Source organism: Hyla sarda, chromosome 1 (assembly GCF_029499605.1).
Source record: "Hyla sarda isolate aHylSar1 chromosome 1, aHylSar1.hap1, whole genome shotgun sequence".
Taxonomy (NCBI): Eukaryota; Metazoa; Chordata; class Amphibia; order Anura; family Hylidae; genus Hyla; species Hyla sarda.
In genome coordinates, this window is record NC_079189.1 from 400555810 (window position 1) to 400572282 (window position 16473).

The window sequence follows — 16473 nt, forward strand, 5'->3', positions numbered from 1 at the left end:
ACGCTAAGCCCTGGCTTAGTAATGGATTCCGTCAATGAGACAGCTTCCACTACTAAGCCTGAAAATTCGATTTAAGAAACATACCAAAATCATACCAAACTAAACCACTTTATAAAATAATAACTAGGCACAAATGTTTTTATGGTAAATAATTTGGCCATATCCTTAAATAAAGGTACAAAGGATTTGTGGTGGATTGTCAACAATGTTTACAGGAGAAGTAAAATAGATGAGATTTCCAAAATCAGCAAAATGTCAATTTTGGATCATTTGCAATAAATCTGGAGGGTTTTACAGATCTGCAAGCAAATCTGCAACTGCAGAAATAAATATTTTAGCATAGTTGTCCCCAAGACCATAGAGGCAAATGACTTAGCCATAAGGTCAAGAGAATCTAGGAACCAAACGAGCAACCTTTTTCCATATGGTCCATATTTCTGTCATAGCATAGAGGGTCACATTTAAAATGTCAAGAACTATTTCAGATAATTTCTGTAAAGGCCAGCCATTGCATTGCCTGAAAGAGTAACCACCCATCACTGGCAAAAACGTAAACTCTATCTATTGAACCATTTTGTGATATTTTCAAAGAAGTGATAGATGCAAAGCAGGTATTTTTTCATCTGTAAAATTAAATTGCACCAACTTCTACAATATCATTGCTGCCCAATTGAATGATGGCAAAATCCAGATATGGGAATTGTTCACTTATTAGTAGGAGTTGTTATAATAATCCATGTCACTTCTGTCTCTGACTCCCATCCAAAGGACTTGCATCTGCCGTTTCTGCAGAGTTATTTTCTTACCATAATAATGCTTTACTGGCTGTTCTCCCCACTGTCCAATGATCAAACTAATCATCCACAATACAAATTGCGAAACCTGCGAAGGCTACAGAGAATAATAGTAATTCATTCTAAAGGCATACAATGCATTCATAGCATTTTGTTATGTTGTAGCCTTGCTCTATAATAAAAAAAATAATAGTCAAGTTTCCCTATAATTGTGCACTCAATAACCCATAATGACAAAGTAAAAAACAGAAATGTTGAACCTTTTGAACATTTATTAATAAAAAAAACTTAAAAAAAACTAAACATTTGCACGGACATAAGTATTCAGACCTTTTGCTATAACACTTAAAGCAAAACTGTCAGCTTGATCACCCACCCTAAACCCAGAACACTGTGTTATAGACTGGGTGACCAGAAGTGCACTTACTAAATTTTGTCCACTGGGTATGGAGATATGGGCTTGAGAAGATTTGTTACTCTATCCAGTGAATTGTGCGCTGGAGGTGAGGCTCTGAAGGCTGGCCGCCTCTGCCTCCATCAGTCAGCTCATAATACTTTCCCCGCAATTTGCATATTCATTATCTTTGACTCCACGTCCTGGTGACGTCGAGGCACAGGTCATGTGAGCGCTGAGCTCTGTCAGCAGAGCGCATGCGCTGGAAGATTACATCCAGCTCTCACGTCCTGATGACATGAGAGCTCTCCCCACTGCGAGCACTTTGCACGTGACCTGCACGCAACAGAGCATAGTGCTCCACGTCACTAGGAGATGGAGTCAAAGATAATGAATATGCAAGTTGCGGGGGAGGTATTATGAGCTCACTGACGGAGGCTGAGGCGACCAGCCCCGCCTCCAGCGCGCATTTCGCTGGCTTGAGCAACAGATTTTTTCAAGCCCATATCTCCACAACCAGTGGATGAAATTTAGTAAGCCTCATGCATGCTAATATGCAGTACAGTTTTTGACTAAAAGTACAGTTTTCTCTACCGTTTGCTCAGTATTTTGCATTTAAAGCTTTATGATGCTTCAATGTTTTATCTGTATTTTATGTTTATTTTTTGGTATATTTATTTTCTTTTATATTTTACATCCAAGTAATAGTCTGCAGTATAGACGTGTATTTAAAATATGCATTTACATTTTTTCAACTTTTTTTTTACTTTTAGGATATCATATGACAACAGAGTATATTGCGCAGTAATTTATACACATTTTGTAAGGGATTACAGCCATGAAAATACAGAGAAATGCACTGCGCCATTGATTTATGCTGACTCAGCATCATCACTAAGGTATTTTTCACAATGTATTCAGGGCACATGCCCATGTTGCACATTTGAAGTGTGCCTCAGACATATGCATAATTTTTTTTGTGGAAACCCCTTGATTGAAGTATTAAAAAGGACATTCTTTTATCTCACCTTTGGCTTATTAAGCCTAAAAGTACCTTAGAAGTGTTGAATATGAAATAACTGGTAATGGAACAAGAGCTTAAGCAAAACAACATAAGAAACATACAAACTATTAAAAAAAAAACTGCTATATGTCTAAGGTTGTAGACCTAGGGGATAATTTAATGACATGAGCAACTTTTGCTTTTGTTTTTCTGTGTGGCGCACTGGAGTGTGCCAGGTGCAGCTGGTCGGCATTTATCATGAATCCTGCATCCTTTCATAAATGTTTACAGAGTTAATCTGTACGGGGTTATCCAGGAAAAAAAAACTTTTTTTTTATATAGGAACTGGCTCCAGAAAGTTAAACAGATTTGTTAATTACTTCTATTAAAAAAAATCTTAATCCTTTCAGTACTTACGAGCTTTTGAAGTTAAGGTTGTTCTTTTCTGTCTAAGTGCTCTCTGATTACACGTGTCTAGGGAACCGCCCAGTTTAGAAGCAAATTCCCATAGAAAACCTCTTCTAAACTGGGCGGTTCCCAAGACACGTGTCATCAGAGAGCCCTTAGACAGAAAACAACAACCTTAACTTCAGCAGCTCATAAGTACAGAAAGGATTAAGATTTTTTAATAGAAGTAATTTACAAATCTGTTTAACTTTCTGGAGCCAGTTGATATATATAAAAAAGTTTTTTTCCTAGAATACCCCTTTAATGTGGAGCACACTTGTCAGTCAACCAGGAACAGGCAGCTTGGTCTTGGCTGGAGCGGCCATTGGGAAAAAGTGTGCGATCTTTGCAAAAATGGCACTTCATAAAGCATTGTATAAACCTTATGCCTAGCAAACCATGCCCATTCAACAACCATTGGATTTACCAGCACATAAAATCAAAAAGTCACATCATATACAGTATGGGGCGAACACTGTACGTTGCAACTTCACATATAGGCCAATTAGGGCCTATATAAATGACTACCTTAATGTTTATGTATACAGGGCATGGTACATTAGTCAAAGAGGTGCTGAAATGTGAGGACAAGCAAGGAGGCATGCCAGGGTGAGACACCTGAGCAGCTCGGCTCTGCCTCCTTGACATGTGGGGAAGATTTTATAATTTGGCAACCACCATTAGCTCCAAGAAAGGTGCGGTTAGCTTTTATACCCTAACAGTTATCAAATAGTGTCTTCAGCTCTTTGGAACTAATACAACTGCTGGGTCTCCTTTAAAAAGAATAAAGAGAAAAAATATACATATTACATCAAATATTTCTGCATATTTTATTGTTGATGTGAAAAATATATCATACATGAAAGCTTGTATGTCAATAAAGAAAAAAAGCTCAGTACTGATAGTTAGACAGACAGATCATCACATAAAGGAACACAGTACTGATGTAACAGAAGGGTACATATGACCACAGATTCAACAGGTAAAATGGGGCAGCACTCCAATACATTGAAGGAAAAACTGGGATTTATTGTAACATATGTATGCAATGCTTCAGTTCCTCCATAGAAACTTTTTCAAACAGATAGATAGTTATATAGGTAGATAGATATTGCACATAAATTGTATATTAACATTGAAATAAATGGCATGAAGAATATGACTGTTCTCAGGAGCAGATCCTCAATGCAATTCCATCTAAAAATAAATAAATATATAAATAAATAAAAATAAGATGACACATTCAATAAAAAAATAGCACTCTATCTTCTACCACTCAAGGATGCTGCTCCTTTTAGAGTGTATTGTACAGTTTTTATTCATCGCATACTAAACGCTATCACTGAGAGAATTTATTTTTCCATAGTTGCTCACCATGACAGGCGTCCCACTTTTGGTAATGCAATAACCTAGCTTCCATTTATACCTATTAAGAGCGTAGTTTATAGTCCGTGCTGGAAGAATGGAAACGAAACGAAGTGGTCGCGCAGGCTCTACTGCGCACCCGTTCGTGAGATACATGCATTGGCGTGGCAGAAGTATCCACGCATGCGCTGCGGCATGAATGAAGACAGCATCTTAGTCCAAGAGACAGCGCAGGGGTCATTGCGCAGGTAGCAGATGCGAGTAATGAAGTGCCGGCGCAGAGGTCACGGCGCAGACACGTCACACGTCATGTGACCTGGCTGTCATGATGGGCGTGGGTACGTCACACGTCATGTGACTTGGTTGTTATGATGACAAATACACAATGAAGGTGATTGGTGGAAACATCGGCATTGGAATAGGACGGCACAGCAATCAATCAATGGGAACTTGAGATGATTGGTGGAATGGCATTTCCACCAATCAAGACAAGGCACTTCCTGCACGATGATGTCATGATAGGAGGTTACAAAAACCCCTGTAGTGGCGTTTTTTGTTCATAGCCATATAACCTCTTGACAAAGCCGTGTTCAACGGCGAAACATGTCAAGGAGGGCTGTAAACTGATTTTAAATACAGCGGTGTTCTTCCCTATATGTATGGCACACTGCAGGTGCATACAGAACTACAATTAACCCCTTAAGGACTCAGGGTTTTTCAGTTTTTGCACTTTCGTTTTTTCCTCCTTACCTTTTAAAAATCATAACCCTTTCAATTTTCCACCTAAAAATCCATATTATGGCTTATTTTTTGCGTTGCCAATTCTACTTTGCAGTGACATTAGTCATTTTACCCAAAAATGCACGGCGAAATGGGAAAAAAAATCATTGTGCAACAATATCGAAAAAAAACGCCATTTTGTAACTTTTGGGGGCTTCCGTTTCTACGCAGTGCATATTTCGGTAAAAATTACACCTTATCATTATTCTGTAAGTCCATCCGATTAAAATGAAACCCTACTTATATAGGTTTGATTTTGTCGCACTTCTGGAAAAAATCCTAACTACATGCAGGAAAATTTATACGTTTAAAAATGTCATCTTCTGACCCCTATAACTTTTTTATTTTTCCACGCACAGGGCGGTATGAGGACTAATTTTTTGCGCCGTGATCTGAAGTTTTTATCGGTATGATTTTTGTTATGATCGGACTTTTTGATAACTTTTTATTCATTTTTTAATGGTATAAAAAGTTACCAAAAATGCGCTTTTTTTGACTTTGGATTTTTTTTGCGTGTACGCCATTGACCGTACGGTTTAATTAATGATATATTTTTATAGTTCGGACATTTACGCACGCAGCGATACCACATATGTTTATTTTAATTTTTTTACACTGTTTTATTTTTTTTATGGGAAAAGGGGGGTGATTCAAACTTTTATTAGGGAAGGGGTTAAATGATCTTTATTAACACTTTTTTTTTTACTTTTTTTTTGCAGTGTTATAGGTCCTATAACACTGCACACACTGATCTTTTACACAGATCACAGGCGTGTATTAACACGCCTGAGATCAGTGTTATCGGCGCTTGACTGCTCCTGCCTGGATCTCAGGCGCGGAGCAGTCATTCGACGATCGGACACCGAGGAGGTAGGTAAGGGCAATATTCGCATTCAATGCTAATTTTGAGGTCTATTATGTTTCAGTAGAATTTTTCAGTACATAACATCTTTTATTGTTGTTCTCTTAAGTCTCAAATGTATGGCATAAATTATCTATATATCTTTTCTGTTTTATTGTTTTGTTTATATATATATATCTATATTTTTGTAATAGCAACTAGTGTTGCTCGCGAATATTGGCAATGCAAATTTTATTCACGAATATCGCATATTCCCGTATTCACGAATATTCGCGAATATAGCACTATATATTCGTAATTACGAATATTCGTTTTTTTTTTTTTTTCACAGTACACATCTCAGTGATCACCCCTCTCTGCTTCCAGCTTGTGTGGTGTAAGAAGGCTCTAATACTACTGTGTGAGACTGGCTTGCAAATTTCCGCATGTGCGAACATTTGCATATGCTAATTTTTGCATATGCGAATTTTCGCTTATGCTAATTTTTGTATATGCTAATTTTCGCATATGATAATATTCGAATACGCAAATTTTTGCTTATGCAAAAATAAAACGTGAATATTACGAATATGCGAATTTGGCGAATATATGACAAATATTCGTCCATATATTCGCGAAATATCGCAAATTCAAATATGGCCTATGCCGCTCAACACTAATAGCAACAATGGTATCTTTGTTTTTAATTCACTGATATGGTAGGAAGTGAAATTAGGCAACAGATTATGTGGGTGGGAATATTGTGCAATAGATTATGAATGAAGGTTAGTGCAGCCTGAAATGCATCGATCTGTTCTGTTTCTTCATTTCCTTCGTTTTTTAGTACTGTATATACTCGAGTATAAGCCGACCCGAATATAAGCCGAGGCCCCTAATTTTACCCTAAAAACCCAGGAAAAGTTATTGACTCGACTATAAGCCTAGGGTGGGAAATACATCATCCCCCCATGTAATCATCCAGACCCCCGTCATCATCCAGACCCCCGTCATCATCCCCCCCCTTCATCATCACCGCCTGTCAATCCCTTCATCTGTGGTTCTCAACCTGCAGACCTCCAGATGTTGCAAAACTACAACTCCCAGCATGCCCGGACAGCCATTGGCTGTCCAGGCATGCTGGGAGTTGTAGTTTTGAAACCTCTGTAGGTCCGCAGGTTCAAGACGACTGCGGCCTTCGTCATCATCCAGACCCCCCCCCCCCCCCCTTTTGTACTCACCTCCCCTCGGCGGGAAGTTAGGGTTAGCTGGTCCGGGCCATCTATGCTGCAGGGACCGTCCGGTGAGGATGGTTAGTCATTGCGGGCTGTCCATTTTTACCGGGGGGGCCTCTTCTCCGCGTTTCGGGCCCGGACTAGTGACGTTGCCTTGGCGACGATGCAGAGGGACGTTGCGCATGAACATCCCTGCGCGTCATTGTCAAGGCAACGTCACTACTCCGGGGCCGGGCCCGAAGCGCGGAGAAGAGGCCCCCCCGGTGAAAATGGACAGCCCGCAACGACTAACCATCCCCACCAGACGCAGCATAGATGGCCCTGCAGCATAGATGGCCCGGACCAGCTCACCCTAACTTCCCGCCGAGGGGAGGTGAGTACAAAACAAAAGGGGGGGGGGAGGGCGGCTGGATGATGACGAAGGCCGCAGTGGTCTTCAACCTGCGGACCTCCAGAGGTTTCAAAACTACAACACCCAGCATGCCTGGGCATGCTGGGAGTTGTAGTTTTGCAGCATCTGGAGGTCCGCAGGTTGAAGACCACTGATGAAGGGATTGACAGGCGGAGAGTTCACTCGAGTATAAGCCAAGGGGGGTGTTTTCAGAACGAAAAATCATGCTGAAAAACTTGGCTTATACTCGAGTATATACGGTACTGCACATTCCTGTATGGCTGTTAATGGACTGTAATAAAATCTCATTGATCTGAAGTAATGGAGCTGCTTTTCATTTCAATGACCACGTACCTGCCTGCAGCCCAACAGCACAGGAAAAAATGCACACATGATGCAATACAAAAATATCGTGGTGTGGTTTTACAACTAAAATACTATAAAAAGTAATGTCTCCAATAAGTGATAATGCATAGAACATGTGTGGCCATGGGACTCAATAATAAAATTTAGCATGGTGTGGTGTCCCAGTACAGGATATGCTCCTACAGTCCTGTCAGGTTGAGCCCCTGTACGTCCTCAGGGCTCTACTGCAGTGTTCCCCCATAATATGAATAAGTTGTTAGTCACATGATAATGTTTGTTTCCCAAAGAGCACCAAGTGACCAGGTGACCTGCAGATAGCCTATGGGCTCCTTGCACAGACCCCCTTTATAAGATAGGGAGGAGCTGCAATCTCGCTCTTGTGATTCTTTCCTGCTGAGGTTCAGTCCAGTCCAGATTTCTCCGGGTCAGTGTCCAGCACATCTGGAGGCCTCAACCTAAATTGCAGCCACAAGTCAGTAAGTCAAGTCATCTTTATCATCTATCATCTTCAGTCAAGTCAAGTCAATTGTAGTCAGTGTGTCCTGCAAATATAGTCTGTCAAGTCACTGCAAGTCCCAGCAAGCTGCGAGGTCCCCTGTGTTACTGGTCACCTCTCTGGGATCCTGGCCGAACTGTATAAACTGTACCATCTGTCTACCTCCGTAAAAGCTACTGTTAACCTTAACCTGGCCTTGGACGATTATTTGTCCCTGCCTAACCTAGGACTTGCGTTGCTACCTTCGGGTGATTAAGGTTAAATCACACCCTGGCATCACGAACATGAAGGGGTTAATACCATCTACCCCTGGGCAACACCATCCGCCCTTACACCTCACACCACACCCCATGACTCACCACAATGGAACCACATCTGATTTTCAATGCCATATTACACAAACTTCACTAACTGCTCTTAATCTCTAAGTAGACATGGGCCTCCTTAGTTGTTGGGCCCTATGGTAACTGCTATGACTGCTACCCTAGAAGTTACTTTCATGCCTTTTATACAGATTTAATACATAGTAAAGGACTGCAATGGGATTGGTGTCCCATGGGTCCCGAAGGACCCATTATAAAACTTGCCGGAGTGGGCAGGACATCACGGAACATACAATGGATCCCACAAAATCCTGCTCAGTCCCGCAAACCTCTAAAATTCCACAGGGGGCTGATGAAATGACACAAGAGGGTAATGGAATGGCACAAGGGGGTAATGAAATGACACAGGGAGGTAATGAAATGGCACAAAGGTAATAACATTTCACAGGGGGACTATCTCTAAAAGCTGTGTCAAAATATTTGAGGGAGTGGACGCATATGTTGCAGGACCAGGCTGGAGTAGAACACCTGGATTGTGAGAGCGAGCAGTAATGGTCAGAAATCCAGCAGCCGCACAGGGCTCTAATAAATAGCTCCTTCTTATGTGTTAGAGTGCAAACTGAAAGCTAGATATTACCTCATACGGCAAGGAACTTAGCCGTTATAATGGTGTTGAAGGCTATCACTTTGGTGAACAGCACTCTTATTCCGATGACATACAAAGAGAGAGTGTTGGTTCTTTCTGAAAAGTAGCAAAATTATGTTATGATTATTGTTCAAGGGAATCAAAATACCGGTTTTCGCGTTAATAGTTTTATCTCTAAAATAGAATACATTTAATATGGGAAGTTACATTTGATATGAGAATTTACATTTACATTACATCATTTTAAGAATACAGGAATCATTTTAAAGAATTTATTTTTCGGCTCTAAGAGGCAAATGTGCAAGAGAACACAAGTCTGTAGATTTGCGGGTCATTTTACTAACCAGAAGGCTTTTGACAATTTCTGGAATCTGGATCATCCCCTTGTTTAGGTTGATTATTCAGTCCTGTGATGGGAAAAAAAATAAACAATCAGTTTTTCTATATGCATATATAGAAAAGGGAGCAAGCACCAAAATTCCTCTACTCTACTTGTGGTTTATAGGACTGTCAAACCTGTGACAACAAACCACAGAGGAAGGACCACAGTGTAGTCAGAGGTTTAATTCGAAAGACTTCTTTTCTCAAGTATTAGAAAGGCAGCCTTTCTGCCAAATTGTTGTTCTTTATGTGATGTAACTAAAGCAGCTGAAGATTTTTTGTAACATCTTACCAGGGCCATCTTTAATGTGGGGCAAAAGGGGCAGCTGCTCTGATCCCTGTTATTCTTTGTGGCTAAAAGCAGCTAGCTCTTTAGCCCTACGCTAAAGCAGCTAACTGCCACCGCCAGTCCGGGCCATGATGCTCAGCACCCCTGCTGCCTGGCCCCAGCATCTTCATAGCAAAGCCCCCCACCTTCCCCCCCCCCCCCCCCCGGTCCTCAGCTGATCCGCCCAGCAGCACCTCCTGTATCGATGTCAGCTGCGAGGGTAGAGTTTGTTAGTCTGTGAGTGGGGGAGCTGCGCTGAGCTAAGGTTGACGTCCTTTACGCAGGCCGCATCCTGGAAGGGCATCCCCGGCGTGTCAATGAGGAATTCACCCCTGACTGGTGAGCCATGTGTGGACCGGAGGGGAGAGGGGGGCAGGGAGCGGGGGGCATGGGGGGGAGATGGGTGGGAGTGATGGGTGTCTGGGGGGGGGGGGGGGAGAGATGCATTGTGCATCCTGTCATGATAACTCCAAATGCCATATGTCTGCATCATCACCCCAACCCTCACATTACTGTGCATCATAGTTACATAGTTCATAACATGATGCACAGTAATGTGGGGGCTGGAGGGTGATGAAGCAGAGATGATGAGGCACAGTAATGGGGGTGATGATACAGACATGAGGACAATAATGGGGGTAATAGTACATATATGATGACAATAATGGGTGACAAATTGTCACCCACTGATTGTCATCATGTCTGCATTATTACCCCCATTATTGTCATCATGTCTGCATTATCATCCCCATTATTGTCCTCATGTCTGTATCATCACCCCCATTACTGTGCCTCATCATCTCTGCTTCATCACCCCCTAGCCCCCACATTAATGTGCATCATGTTATGAACTATGTAACTATGCTGCACAGTAATGTGAGGGATGGGGTGATGATGCAGACATATGGCACAGTAATGGGGTTTATAATGTGGCCATGATGAGGCACAATAATTTGGGGCTTTTAATGGGCTACAAAGGATATTCAGAGGATACAGTGTGTGGCAGTATTATATTCAGAGTGCGCAGTGTGTGGTGGTATTATATTGCAGTGTGAGGGTGCAGTGTGTGAGAATCATATTCAGAGGATACAGTGTGTGGTAGTATTATATTCAGAGGGCGCAGTGTGTGGTAGAATTATATTTAGGGGTGCAGTGTGTTGAAGTATTACATTCAGTGGGTACATTATGTGGCCATGATGAGGCACAATAATTTGGGACTTTTAATGGGCTACAAAGGATATTCAGAGGATACAGTGTGTTGCAGTATTATATTCAGAGTGCGCAGTGTGTGGTGGTATTATATTGCAGTGTGAGGGTGCAGTGTGTGAGAATCATATTCAGAGGATACAGTGTGTGGTAGTATTATATTCAGAGGGCGCAGTGTGTGGTAGAATTATATTTAGGGGTGCAGTGTGTTGAAGTATTACATTTAGTGGGTACATTATGTGGTAGTATTATATTCAGAGGGTGTAGTGTGTGATGGTATTATATTAATGATTGTTTTCATATAGTAAGTGACAAAGTGAGGAGTCAATGCCATCTGGACGTTAAGTTCTGCAGACAGAAAATTAAGCCTGAAGAAGTCATGTCAGTATGTACCAGCTGAATTAGACAACAGAGAAGTGTCAATAACTGTGAGTCACCTATATCATTGTCCTATCAGAGCTGTAGTCACTTGTATGTTCTGCAATGCAGAGATGAGGGGTGTAACAACAACTCCCAACATACTCATTCCACTATTGGGTTATACTGGGAGCTGTCATTTCACATGGTAAAAATGTCTGAACCACTTTATCCTAACTTGTCAATTTGTATAGTTGATTAAAAGATTGATAAGCATAACCAGACACGAGGTAAAGTTTACATTTCTACAAATCTGTTTAATTACCTTATAAATCTACTGCTATATCTATGAACTCCCAAAATGCAGCATACATACAAAAATTGGAGTAATTACAAAAACTTAAATTGTACAAAAAGTTGCTTCAATAATCAATGCAATATACATAAAAATGCAAGATCCATGCATCAGAGTCAAATGTTTTCCCAGCATCACACATACGTAGAAAGTCACAGCAATGCAAAACATGCTGCAAGACACAGGAGTGGCACCACCCAAATGCAGTGTTTCGTAAAAAAACCTTTGTCAAGGATGGGTGTTATGTACCGTCGGGGGGTGACACCAACCCTAGCAACGCCACTGAATGAGCCTGTGGCCCAGGACTGACAGGGAACGTCGTGCAAGGGACTTTCCCTCCACAGATCCGCGCAGGAGGATGTCAGTGATGTCACACGTCAGTCCCAGTGGCCGCAGGAAAGAAACCATGGAAGGCCAGGTGAGTGTTTTCTGTATGTGTCACTAAAAAAATTGCTTGCCCAGGGTCCAATCAAAATTAAAGATGGCTCTGCCTCTTACTACATTGTGATCCTTTCATTTTGATGTATGTTTTTCATATTAACCTCATGGTTTCCAATATTAAAATGGAAACCAACTAATCCTTACAAATCCCATTAACTTAAAAAGAGGTCCTTATGTCTTCATGGGGCTTATTTTAAGCAAGAACTGTGTTTCAGACTGCACTACTGTTAACATCAAATACATGAACCACAAATGGAATGATAAAAAATTGAATAGAGCTTTATGTCTTAGGGTTAATCTTTCCCTTTTTTGTTGCATATTTAATCTGTAAACATGACCGTGTAAACATGTCCTTGTGCCATTAACAGTGTACAGCGTGGGCTCCTGACTCAAGCCCGTGCCAAACCGGGGCAGCCCTCAGCTGATTCTTATAGTTGAGGGTTGCCATTAATAGCTGACATGTGGTGAATGACGCGGCAGGCTATTAACTCTTTAGATTGCCTTTAACCCCTTGCCAGCTCCCCTGCTATCACAACTCACAATTTTTTTTTCCGTTTTGGAGCGTATGTTATGAAAAAATCAATGAAGACCTTACAATGAACAATGGGTTCCACAAATAAAAAAAAGGGAAAAAAAAAGCTGTTATATCAGTAAGGAGATAAAACAAAAATTATGGCTATAAATGAAAGTGCAACAACTAAAATTGGCCCATTCCTTTGGGGGTTAATACAAACCTATGTATGTTTATCCTAAATACATGATAGATGTGAACAAGCCTACTTGATGAAGTAAAACAGATAATACTGTATATAATTTTCCCTTTTTATTTCTTTTTGGTTAGTTTCATTATTTCATATCTCAATGTTGTAAAATCCAATTCACTATAAGGAACACTTGTAAAGCCTGTAAAAGTAAGAGGTGGCTAGCAATAGAGTAATTTACTATGTATAATTGGCCTTCTTACTTATGAAGTAGAAGTTTCAAAAACATTTAAATTAAAGGAGTAATTCAAACAAAACAGATATACTGTGTTATACGCAATGCAATCTCTAAAATCCAGTGTCATTCATCTCCTTAAAGGAGTACTCTAGTCCAGTGTATTCCTGCTCCATTCTGCCCGGGCTGCAAAATAAATGAAAATGAACCCTCACTCACCTCCCTGGGTTCCCGCGGAGCGCCACTACAGCTGTTCGGTCCTCCCGTGCATCTCCTTCATACTTCCGGGTGTAACGAAGCGTCACATGGCGCTCAGCCTATCGCCGGCCGAGGCTGAACATCGCGGCGGCCGGCGATAGGCTGAGTGCCATGTGACACTTCGTTACACCCGGAAGTATGAAGAGGATGGACCGGAGGACTGAACAGCTGTAGTGGAGCTCCGCGGGAACCCAGGGAGGTGAGTGATGGTTCATTTTCATTTATTTTGCAGCCCGGGCAGAACGGAGCAGGAATACTCTGGACTAGAGTACTCCTTTAACAGAGCCATACTAACAACATCATCTACTCTAGCAAAGTTAACTAATACAATGAAGAACAACATAAAGGCACAGTTTTGGGTAAACATTTTGGGTGCCTAATTTACCCTAATTGTGGGTGATGTGGAGAAGTCCTTTTATTTTTAAAGTCTTCACATTCTCATTTTACCTTTGAGTTTTGAAGTAGTCTCCAAGTTTGTCACCCATTTTTCTTGGTGTTTGGCTTGACACTGCACGTCTTTTGTCTCCAAGTTGGCCACAAGCACAGCACTGTATTTTCCCTTTGGTGACAGCTTAGTGGGGATTTTGTCACGACTAATGCTGTTCTTTGTGGAATTTATATAGATTTCAAGATTCTTTGGGTAAAAATCTTTCACCAAACAAGCCACGAGGGGATTTTCCTTCAGAGGCTTTAACACAAACACCAAAGGTGGAGTCACTCTGTTGTCTCCTGCGGTGGTAGAGAAGAGTAACTTAAGATCAAGTAAGATAACAGCAACACATAAAAAACTTATAGTTCAATTGTATTAAAGTTAGCAACTGTCCATAGTTTAGCAATAATGAAATAGATCTATCTCGTGACACTGATATTTCTAAATAGGCATAAATAAATAAACAAAATAAAAATAAAAAACGGGTTCAAGCAAAGTTAACCAATTATGTGTACATAAAATATATTTATAGAGACTACAATCACACAAATACATACAAGCACCTTATTACATTCTCTATGAGGGTCTCTATGAAGTGTGGAAGCATATTTTAATAAACTATGAATATAGGGGGGCAAAAATTGTATAAATAAAGATAAGAAAGACCTGAAATTTGTTTTAAGTTTTATTTGGTTTGTTTTAGATTTGGATCTTCATTCAGATTTAAAAGGTGTGCTGGCAGGGACACACTGAACCTCTCTCTTTTTTTTTTTTTTAACAAAGAATATGTGTTACTTTAAGAGAACTGAAGCTATAATGCAATAGGATTTTCAGTGTTTTAAAAGTCCTTATAGCTTGTAGTGAATTAAGGTGCAGGAGATTGGCCATTAACTAACATAACAACTGTAAGGCTGGATTCTCAACTATGTTGGAGGTTTATTTGGGTTCTTATGTCTCGTAGCTTTCATAAGGGGGGAATTTGGCACTGCATAACAATTAATCATAATTATGTTTTTCTAATTGTTATACTATATGCAATCATTCTTACCATCTTATGATCATAAAATTGTACAATTGTATTCTTTCTTTTTACTAAAGAGAGTTTGTTTGTTTTCCCCATTACCATAGGAGTGTCCTAGAAGCCTTGGATACAGGTTTCAGTGAATAAACTCAAGTTATAATATTTTCATTTAGTAAGCTCTGTGTACCTATATATTTGAGGTATGGCATTTCCACATCTTATATACTCTTTCCAGTAGTTTTGATGTCCGGGACCTAACACACGAGAGCCTTAAATGTATGCCCTTGGGCGTTAAGTGACTTTCAAGTGAGTGCAGGAGCTGGGCTCGCTGCATAGCGGTGAGTGTCGGCTGCTATCAGTGTAAACATAAATAAATGCAGATTTCTGGTCACATCATATGTCCATAAAAATGAATAAACACTACAGATCATGACACAAAATATCTGAAAAAGTTCAGAAAAATGACAACTTTAGGCATACCGATAAGTAGTAAAAATAATAGAAAAATAATAAGTAGAATAATAATAGAAAAGCTATATACATTGGGTATCATTATAATCACATTTTTAATCATTTTTACCATATGCTGCATAACAACAAAACTCCCTAAAAGAAGAAAATTTTTGATTTTTTGTTATCAATTTTTTCCCCACAAAGAAAAATTTTTGGGTGTCATCGTACATTTTATGATAAAATGAAAGGTGTCATTACAAAGTACAATTGGTAGTGCAAAAAACAACAACAAGCCTTCATATGGGTCTGTGGATAGAAAAAAAAGTGATGCCTCTTAAAAGGCGAGGAGGAAAAAGTTAAAATACAAAAATGAAAATTAGCTGTGTCCTCCAGGCTGAAATGGGCTGTGTCCTTAAGGGGTTAATGTACTGAGCAGCATGAAAAATGGCTTTTCTATACTAAACAAATAAATTATTACTGGCTAGTGTGAATGTTTTGAATTTGTATTTTTCATGTTGTTTGGTAAATAAAATATAATAAGAGAAAAGAAAAATATAAAAATGTCCATTGCAATAAAAACTATAATAAATGTAAAGGAAGCAACCTATATTTGTGTCCATCAGTCATAATACCCCAACCCCAAAGTTTCAGATATAAATTTCCACAGAACACAGTGGTGATCCTATTTCAGGTTTTTAAGGCTAAATGCTAAGCCAATGGAAAGTACATGCTGGTTTGTAAATAGTCAACTCATAAGTAATCATTTTGCAGCAGTTATAGCACATCAATAAATCCTGTTAAGTATTGAGAAGTTCTCACCTGGTTCCACTGTCAGTCTGGTACCTTCTTGAAACTCTAATGATCTCGCACCAACATGCACAGTGAATGACTGCTTTGTAAAAATTCTGGTCCTGTAGGGTAAGGGTACTCTTACACAGCTGTTACATAAATATAAGAGCAGCCTAATACTCAAGTAAATTTAAATAAATAATATTTTGAAATAATAGGTAAAAACAAAGACATCTGTTTCTTTTATTTAAAGGGAATCCTTATTTTTTATTTATTTATTGATTTATATAGCGCCTACAGATTCCACTGCGCTTACAATTATGGGGTACAAACAAAGACAAGTATCAGACATAATATTACACAATAACTATTCAAACAAGAGGTGTGGGGATATATTGAGAATATGTTGAGGCCAATTAGAGAATGTTATAGGCCTGTCT

At 39.9% G+C, this 16473-nt stretch overlaps 1 gene segment (V, D, J or C); it reads right to left on the reverse strand.

Moving 5' to 3' along the window:
- Positions 1–3464: 3464 nt before the first annotated feature.
- LOC130277209 (T cell receptor delta constant-like) lies at positions 3465–15318 on the reverse strand. The segment is given in 5 exon segments: positions 3465–3835; positions 9070–9174; positions 9423–9485; positions 13788–14069; positions 14979–15318. Coding segments are annotated over 4 exon segments (471 nt in total).
- Between the last annotated feature and the right edge of the window lie 1155 nt (positions 15319–16473).